This window comes from Branchiostoma belcheri, unplaced genomic scaffold, assembly GCF_001625305.1.
Source record: "Branchiostoma belcheri isolate BF01 breed outbred unplaced genomic scaffold, Haploidv18h27 scaffold93, whole genome shotgun sequence".
Classification (NCBI taxonomy): Eukaryota; Metazoa; Chordata; class Leptocardii; order Amphioxiformes; family Branchiostomatidae; genus Branchiostoma; species Branchiostoma belcheri.
Genome location: NW_017804609.1, coordinates 439,682 through 449,309, shown reverse-complemented (window position 1 = coordinate 449,309; position 9,628 = coordinate 439,682). Strand labels below are relative to the sequence as shown.

Below are 9,628 nucleotides of genomic sequence, written 5' to 3'. Positions count from 1 at the left end.
AAACTGTTATGTACTTGATTTTTGTAATGTTTTAAACTTAAAGAGTTGAAATATAGAAGTGCATGTTCTCTCATTATATACAATGTTGATGAGAACTAGAACCATTTATATAACTTAGGTAAATTGAAATGCTAGGATGGGGAAAATGTTCGTAAAAACTGTAAGCCTTTAAGCGGCGAAAATGGTCAGCTTTTGCAGAAGCACTTGTTTTTCCTTTTTCTTTTTTAAACTTTGGCTATTTCTACTGATCCAACTTACTGTATACAACACAGTTTATATTTATAATATCAAAGTAAAACTTGCATGCATAAGGACACTTATATTTTCAATGTACAGCGTTTCATCACCCAGGTGTCATATCATGGAGCTAGAAAAGGTTGATCAGCTCTCAAAAAAAAAGGCTAGGGTCAGCAGTCTGGGAAACAGGAAACACAACGTTTTTTTCTAGGACCTGAGACGCTATACCTGGCATTATGATATAGTGTTTAATCTTTACCTGGGAAGGTGATTTTCTCATCAGACCTCTGCTGCAGAAGTAGTTCCCCCTGGTTGTTGAAGAGGAAAACGCTGAAGGCTCTGTGCAACAGTCCTACAGACAAACAAAAAATGTACAAAAATGTCATCCAAATTTTACACAATCGTAGAACAACATTCGCTGCCATTAGCCTCCATAGCACGCCAAAAACTGGGGGTTTTAGGGGGGTCTTCAGGGTCTTTGGGAACTTTTATGTGCTATTTTCTGATTGCATATAGACAACATAGCCGGCCTGGTTGAATTAACCCGTTTTTAGAACTGGGCTAACCAGAAAACAGCCAAAAATTCTATGAAACCCAACATTGTGTACTTCTTATTACCTTTCTTGATGTTTTCGTTGAGATGACAGTTCTTCTTGGTCTCGAAGCCCGTGACTTTGTCGTTTTCGTCTATCAGGATACACTGTTCTCCCAACAGCTTCACCTGCGTAGCGTCCAAACCACTGGTGATGTCATCTGCCATGGCGGACAGTAGGGCCGGGCTTCTCTGGTGAAAATGTCTGTGTATAGAATTATTAACATGTAACCTTACTTTAACTAGAAACATATCATTTGTATAGCAAATGCATAATGTTTATGGTCTAAGACGGCCTAGCCTAAAAAATTACCACTCTGTATATTCTTATTCAAACACATCCATAATGGCGGACAGTAGGACTGGGTTTCTCTGGTAAAAACTTCTGTGTATGGATGAAGAAGTGAGTGAGTGAATAAATGAATGAACGAATGGAGGCAAAACTGCCAAAAGAAAGTGCAGTTATGTAAAAACCGAAAGGGGCGAGCATGTCACAACAACCCGAGTTGTCCGCTTGGCGGTCACCAACGCTAACCATTACACTAAAAGGTCGCACGACCATTTAGCATGGTCAGTTAGCACTGTTACAGTTACTCTCCAAGCAGAGGTTTGGGATTTGGCTTCTTTCTGTCATGTTTTTAGTGTGTTTTTTTTTTCTATCAGGCGTCCTTTTTTGCACTGGTGTCTTTTCTCTGCCAACCTGAAAATCCTAAGAACACGCCAAAAATAAGTCACAACCCAAACCTCTGCTTGGATCTATAAAGTACTCTTGCCCCCCTCCCCATACAGACACCATTCTATTCAGTTTACGTAACTTGCATGTCGTTTCTGTTTAAACAGGACGATTTAAGTAATGCTCTCGTTCATCTTCCTTTCGTAAAAGTCTACTACAACTAACCTAATTTAACGTATACTAAAACCACTGTCTTAAAAACGCGGGATATATGAAATTACGTAAGGTGGTCTTAGGAAAAAACATAATTTTCTCGTCACAGATCGTTCATATTTCTTGGTGTAAGAGACAGTTCTAACTCACCTGTACACCTTGCGTGTTACCTGTGCCGTAACGTCACCTGTCCTGCACGACGTCGCGACAAAAGTTGCCGCTATCCTGGCAAACATTTTACCGCGCGACACATCGTACGATATCGTCCCACTGAGCTGCCAATCAAACCGGGAGGCGGGGCTACAAGCATCAGCTCCGCAAGGGTCGACTGAAATGAGACGCCCCCTAGCGGATGTTTTATCAGTGCAGTATGTGTGAAAACTTTCGTCATACAGCATGCTGCCCCGACGGCTGACTAAAATAAGCTATGGGAGAGAGTGAGTGAGTGAGTGAGTGAGTGAGTGAGTGAGTGAGTGAGTGAGTGAGTGAGTGAGTGAGTGAGTGAGTGAGTGAGTGAGTGAGTGAGTGAGTTTTGATACGGGTGTTTCGGCCCGTGTGATAACTAGCGGTACAGCCGGGGGTTCTATTTAGTTATCACACGGGCTTCCAAATGTCCGACGACGCAGAATAATTGTTTGCCAAGTTGGAGAAATAGAAATAGAAATAGAAAAAGAAAGAGAGAATGCAAAACTGCGGCAATGTGTTTTCCTTCTGCGAAGTAAACATAAACATGTTGACGAGTTGGTGACCCATGAAAGCCCGAGGTTATGTAATCAGTACCTCATTTGGATAATAGACAAGAAAATGCTACTCTCCAAATTAGAGTTTGGCGCCTTGTCTTATTTTCGGCGTGTTTTGGGGCTTTTTTATATGGGCCTTTCTTTTATCACTAATATATATTCTGTACATAATTTGCCACATACATATATTATGTACGTAGGAAGAAGTCATCCCATAGATGTATTTAACTTTGTTAGATCTTTAGTTGTAGAAGACCATACAAGAGTCCCTGTACTTTTTGTTGTGTCAATAAAGAATCTGTGATTGTTGCACTGGCATCTTTTTTGGGGTGGGGGGGGGAGGGGCAAAACACAAAAAACAAGATATTTTATTCATGGTGTGCCCAGGCATGTAGCTATATATAGCTAGCTAAGTTGTAGATCCAGTTTTTGCGTTGTCTGTCTCTCTGATATCTCTGTTCTCTTCGTTGATGAAAGTTCGACATGCAGGTAAACAATATCAATAAGAAAAGAAACCAAATTCTACTACTGGATAGATTACGGAGATAACTTCCGGACGTTTCGAGTGACATCCATCCGTCACTCTTCTTCAGCGTCACTAAAATGAGTTTTGAGCACAAGAAAACACTAGTCACGTGAAGGAAGTGGAAAAACCGGTTGTGCAGGAAAACTGTTTCCCTTTCTTACAAATGTGTGTTGGACACTGAAAAAGAAGCACGTCTTTACAACTGGTCCACAGGTACGTCGTTTTAAACTTTGTTGAGTTGACATCGAAAATTTGGAGGTACGTGTTTCTACCTTTCGAAAAGTCACCGATTAAGGAATATTCTACTATTAACTGTAGTTGTAGTTTTGATGGCTACAAATACGCGATCAAATGGTAGCAGGTCGTTTCCCCCCCATGCCTTTTCCCCCCCATGTTAGTCTGGTCATTTCCCTGTCAGTGGTTATGACTCCTAAAGTTATTTTTTTCAATCTAAGATATAATTATGTTACTATAAGTGTTTACATGTGATAGTTAGTGCGATATCTGTACTTTTGTTGTAGTTTTTCCCCAGTTTCATAGAATTTTACAGACTAACAAGCCAACAGTTTCACTGCGGCGAGCGGGGATGCCAGGTTCCCCCACCGCTAACACAGCCCGGGTGCGGTGTCAAGTTGGAGATTTCAGCGATTGCAGGATTGCTTGCTTGTGTTTAAATGTTTTTAAAAGTCAGAGGCGTTTATGTTTAAAATATTTTAAATCATAGATGTTTACGTTTCAATGTTTTCAATCGTGGATATTTATGCATAACTTGTCACTGCATCTGGCGCTGTGCTAACATCAGGCAAAACGGTAGTCAACATAAAAGGAAGTAGTATGCAACAACGACATCACATGTAAACACTTATAGTAACATAATTATATCTTAGATTGAAAAAATAACTTTAGGAGTCATAACCACTGACAGGGAAATGACCAGACTAACATTGGGGGGAAAAGGCATGGGGGGGAAACGACTAGAAACCGATCAAATTGGCCAGACAGTAACATTCGCAAGACAATTACCCCGAGTTAGGCATACGTAAAAAGATACCAGTATAACAAAAGAGAACCCTATGAAAACGCCTAAAACACGCCAAAAATAAGCCGAAGCCCAAACCTCTGCTTGGAGAGTAATAATTCGCGCCCGCCGTGTCAAGTAGTCTTCAGTTATGAAGGCCATTTTCCACTGATGACCCATATATGAGGCACTAAACTGTTGTTTTGTTTCTATAATGTGCTAACGTAAACAATAGCCTGGGTTGTAACATTACAAGAACATTCCTGCTGGCTAATCATTGGTTTACAGCAACAGCAAGGTTCTAGCTACATGTAGAAGTCCTGATGGTGGAAATAAGATGCCAGTGTAGTCTTGTTTTAAATGACCTACTTTAGCTCCCGATTGTATATCCTATAGTTGCGGAGAGGATATAGATTCGGGAGGTCTGGTAACCAGGCTACACCCAAGCGGACATTTACTATAATTATATAGCAATGATGTCCTTACATCACCTAAAGTAACTGACTTCCCCCGCACATTATCATCGTTTGTAATTTGTATGTCCCACTTACGCAGTCATGCATGTTTCTGCACGTGTAATTATCCTACATGTGCGTCAGGCTATATATTTGTCACGGGGTAACGATTAACACGGGCGTAGCACACATTTTACTTCAGTGTTTTCTATGTGTTTCTTCACGTGTAATTATCCTACATGTGCGTCATGCTATATAATTTGTAGGGTAACGATTAACACGGTCCGTAGCACACATTTTACTTCAGTGTTTTCTGTTGTTGTAGGAGACTGTTGGTTTCTCGGTTACTGCGTGTAACAGCATGTACACATTCGTTAAATATACTCTTTCAGCAAAGACAGTATGTATGTACACATTCCAGTAATCTCCAAGCAGATCCCTTTCGGTGGCAAAGAGACAGTATCAATTTGGCCAGGCAGTATCCATTAGCCAGAGAAGGTCGCCGGCCATATAAAAAGCCTAACGATCATTCCCCCACAAGGCACAACCTCTGCTTGGAGAGTAACATTGATTCGTTTATTCGTTCATCCATGATACTCTTGCAGCTAAAACTTAGGCAGAAAATCAAACGGATGAATGTGATGTTTAAGTTGTCTGAAACCGCTTACGTCTGGTAATCCTACATATTTATAAGAATGTGTTTAACCTGAGTGTGTTATAATCCTGTCATTGGTTGTATCAGAGGGGTCCTTGATTATTTCTTTGTTAGTAGCGGTGCTCACTTAAGCTCTAAGCATGAGCAGGTACAACTTTGTACTACATGAAGTACTTATCATGTTTGCTCTAATTTCATTGACAGTTTTGCTTACCCTCCAAGCAGAGGTTTGGGTTTTGGCTTATTTTTTTTATCGGGCTTTCTTTTTGACATAAAATATGACATTTATAATAAAAAGTATACATTACATGATACTAGTACATGTATATACCAGTACACAGTGATGCCTGCTCAAGCTTTACAATTAGAGCAAACATGATATATACTATATGTACTATATGATATATTGCTGACCTAAATACATATATCTTTTGTAGGACGAAGCAGTCTGGAATACCACTTGTATGAAACATGGGGAAGAATGCGATCCTGACTACAGCAATGTCCATTCTCATGGGCTTCTGTCTGGTGGGCACTCTGTACGTACAACAGGTAAATATTGCGATGATTGTATTTTGATACAAAAATGTATCTGCCACTCATTTGTTAGCTATAAGGCAATGTTCTTGAGTGGTAGTATTTGTAGCAGTGTTTGTGTAACATTGGACATCATAATTCAGCGATCTATAGATAAATTGCTCTGAAATATGGTATATGGATAGGATTTGGTATACCAAGGACATTATGTATAATGTATACAGTTAGGTGCTGACCTGTCTCAGAAAGCATTGCATGTTGCGCCCCCTGGCGACTACTAGTATTCTTGCTGCTGCAGTAGTACTAGTGCAGCACCAAATGCAGCGACAAGGAGGCGCAGTTGTGTGTGTGTGTGTGTGTGTGTGTGTGTGTGTGTGTGTGTGTGTGTGTGTGTGTGTGTGTGTGTGTTCCTGTCTGTCTGTCTGTCTGTTACCACCAAGTAGGCAACCCTGGGTAAAAAGAAAATAAATTAGATAAGACTTAATTGATATTATAGGAGTTTCTGTTGACAAGAATTCCAATCTGTATTTCTGCCAGCCTAGTCGAACGCATCTACCTTAGCCTCTACCAGGCTTCTGGAGGCGGCTGGAAAGAGCAGAAATCGGTCAAATAGAGAAATACAATGCCAGGGGAGTTGGTCTGCTGGAGAGAAGTTTGCTGGCATGCTATCTCTCTATTTGGCCGATTTCTACTCTTTCCATCCGCCTCCCGAAGCCTGGCCTGGTAGAGGCCATCTCTACCTAAGCTTGACAATGACGGGTGTCAACTTCATGTTTTCCCCAGCTTTCCACAGTTCCTAGCAGCAGTCCCGTGGTCCAGCCGGACTCCGTCCTCTCGCGGCTCTGGCACCACCAACAGAACGGCTCCGTAGACTACGAGCGAGTCACCAAGTCCGAAAACTTTGTCATCAGCGTCGTCAACCCCCGGCCCTGGTATCGCGTCGGACGTCACCTGTCCATCAAGATCGTTGCCATGGATACGAGAGGACGGCCGAAGACGTACGGAGGGGATTTGATCCGTGCTAAGGTGTACACCCGATCCCCTGTACAGGCTAGCACGTCTGGTAAAGTCACAGACTTCGGGAACGGGACCTACGTGGCGAACTTCTTCCTAAGTTTCCCGGGGAAAGTCTCGGTGGCGGTGAAGCTGGTACATTCCAGCGAAGCCGTGCAGGTTCTGAGAAGGTTGCAAGACATTTCCAGGCGCATCATGGTTTGCGGCTTCCAGGAGGAAAACAGCGACGTCACTGAGTGGATGCAGTGTTCCAATACCCCCCAAGAGAGCCTCAGTCTGCGCGATGTGTGCGACTTTTCCAAACCGCGTCTGAACGTGTCGTTCTACTGCGAACGCCCGAGGGCCAGTTCCTGCAAGTCTTTCCTTGGATGTCACCGCGACCACGCCGCCACCTTGGAGTTGCAAGCTAACATAGCCACTGAGGAGGAAAGGCAGCTGTTTCCTAGGTAACGTGAATATTCACACTCACGTGACTAAGGCGGGACGCCATGTTTGATGGTTACACCGAGATGATAGAGACAGAACGTACTGCGCCTGCGTGAAACCCCAATGTTCACTGTATACAGTAGTATACAGTACAATTTTACAAGTAACATTGCACTGTATAGTAGTAAAATTGCACTGTATACTAATGCGATTGCACTGTATTCCGTAAAATTGCACTGTATATTAATACGATTGCACTGTATTCCGTAAAATTGCAAGTTGTATACTAATACGATTGCACTGTATTCCGTAAAATTGCACTGTATACTAATGCACCTCTGAACACAGATGAAATTCCATGATGATACACAGATGTTGTTTAACTCTACATTTCAGAGATCGGGATTTACCAGAGGAGATACCACGGAACATCAGCCTTCAGGTGAAAGGAAAGCGTAAGTATCAAAAGGAGACATTCAATCTGATGGTGACTTGATGCAAATCTTAATACACGAAGGAAAGAATGAGTTTTTGAACACCTTAGTCCTTGGTTGAATACGGTCAGTAGTTGTCTGATAACTATTATTGTATTGCACCACTTTTGACTCAGTTAAAGCAATTAGCCTTCGGACATGATTTTGCAAAATAGAAAAAAAAATATGTATCCATAAACATTATCGAACTTGTCCTTTCTTTGACTTATACATACAAACCAACTAGATTTTATCCATAGCATCTCAAGTTAATGGGGCCTGCACGCCCTTTTTTCGTAAGGCGTAATCAGGCCTTTTTAGTCTTCGTAATCCGTAGGCAGCCTCCCGAAAAATCAACGTAATTCGTAATAGTACATTAGCCACAAAACGTTAAGTCGAAATCAGCTCTAAGACTTAAACGTAATTCGTAATCGGCGGCGAAAATTTTGCGTAATTTGTAATCAGTAACCCCCCATGCAGGCCCTCGTTGATTAATGTCATTCTTTTCCAGGCCGTTTGCGGAAAATGCAGGGAAAACAGTTGCCCCTTTGCGGCCCTCGGTTACCCCAGACGGCGTCGGAAGGCTACTGGTATAACGGGACTTGGACCTCGCTACGCTGCCAAGTCCGAAGGTTTCGTACCATCGAATCAGTCGCCGAATGCCTGCAGAACAAGACTCTGTACTTTCGCGGAGACTCCACAATCAGACAATGGTTCCGTTATCTCATGCTGTTCTTAAACTTACAACAGCAGGGAAGAGGAGCTCAACCGATTTACGCGATCGACGAGAAACACCGCATAAAACTGCACTTCCTTTTCCACATGTTCCCACGGAACCAGATGCCACTGATGAACGCAAACGACATGGAGTACGTCGCCGAAGAACTGGACGGCATCGTCGGTGGACGAGACGTGGTCATCCTCATAAGTTTGTGGGGCCACTTCATGGCCGAGCCCATTCCGACTTTCCGAACGCGGCTTTACGGCATTCGGCACGCCATCCAGCGACTCCACAGCCGATATCCAGACACTAAAGTCATCTGGAGAACTCCAAACTCTGGGCACCACTTGCAGTTCCGACACTTCGTGGAGAATGGCGACTGGTACGCGTATCAGCTGTTCGACATAGTGTACGAAATTCTGGGCGATCTCAACATTTCTATCATCAACGTCAAGGACATGTCGGAATCCATGTGGTATAATGACGACATGCATCCGCCCAATGACGTCATCGAGAACCACATTGACCTGGTACTATCTCACATCTGTTCCGTGTAAATGACAATGACAACTAGAAAGTTGACATTTGCTGAACAAATGCATCATGTTTCCAGGTTAACAAGCTTAAGCTACTACTTTGTTTAGTCGTAATCATATAAGTCCTTCATATATATATATATATATGGTGACCCTCTTGAACTCAGTTCTGCATAGCATTTGCAACACCATGTAACCTAACACCAGTTACCATGGCGACAGACCTCTGGTCCTGGTCATTGACCAAGAAGAAGAAGAAGAAGAAGAAGAAACATAGCAAAACCAATATGTTTTCCTTCTGCGAAGGTGAACATAATGACGTTTATTGCATATACATGCCCCATTGGGGCGAAATGCAGTTACTAGTAGTTAACCTGCTTGGTCACAGATAGGTAATACATGAAACTACCTATGCTTTATACACTTCTTCTCTCGTTTGTTTTAATTACTTGGTACTTTCGTGGTTAACTGAAGACATCATATGTAAGAAATTGAGGGGTTGAACATTGTGATATTCCTAACAGCCTTACCCAACGTGCCGGGGTGTTTTGCGCGTCAACCGGCCCCTGCGCGACTCGTACCGCCACTATTTGCGATCGCTCCCCATGTAAAACACATATGTCATGTACTTAGCACCATGGTCATATACCAGTTGGCCGCCATTTTTTCTTGGAATCAGCCGCCTGCAAATTTGCCGGTACTTTTCTGATAAGCTATTTCTATATATTAAAAAAAGTAGCGGCACATTGCAAGTAGGTGATTCAGCGCGCTGCTGACCAAGATGGCAGCCACTCGGCTTATGAATACATGGG

The 9,628-nt window shown here is 42.6% G+C and overlaps 2 protein-coding genes across 2 annotated transcripts in view; one reads left to right on the top strand and one right to left on the bottom strand.

The window, feature by feature from the left end:
• LOC109488309 (isopentenyl-diphosphate Delta-isomerase 1-like) overlaps positions 1-2,076 on the bottom strand; it is a 7,854-nt gene extending 5,778 nt beyond the window's left edge. The window contains exons 1-3 of the mRNA XM_019792503.1: positions 1,866-2,076; positions 856-1,034; positions 497-589 (exon numbers count right to left, since the gene is read on the bottom strand). Coding sequence (XP_019648062.1) covers positions 497-589; positions 856-1,034; positions 1,866-1,951 — 358 coding nt within the window. The 5' untranslated portion in view covers positions 1,952-2,076. The remainder of the gene's footprint in view (positions 1-496; positions 590-855; positions 1,035-1,865) is intronic.
• Positions 2,077-5,550: 3,474 nt separating this feature from the next.
• On the top strand, positions 5,551-8,864 carry LOC109461515 (NXPE family member 3-like). The gene is made up of 4 exons (XM_019757896.1): positions 5,551-5,661; positions 6,430-7,106; positions 7,483-7,541; positions 8,071-8,864. The coding sequence occupies exons 1-4, from the start codon at positions 5,581-5,583 to the stop codon at positions 8,835-8,837; spliced, it is 1,584 nt and encodes a 527-aa protein (XP_019613455.1). The 5' UTR covers positions 5,551-5,580; the 3' UTR covers positions 8,838-8,864.
• The last annotated feature ends 764 nt before the right edge of the window (positions 8,865-9,628 follow it).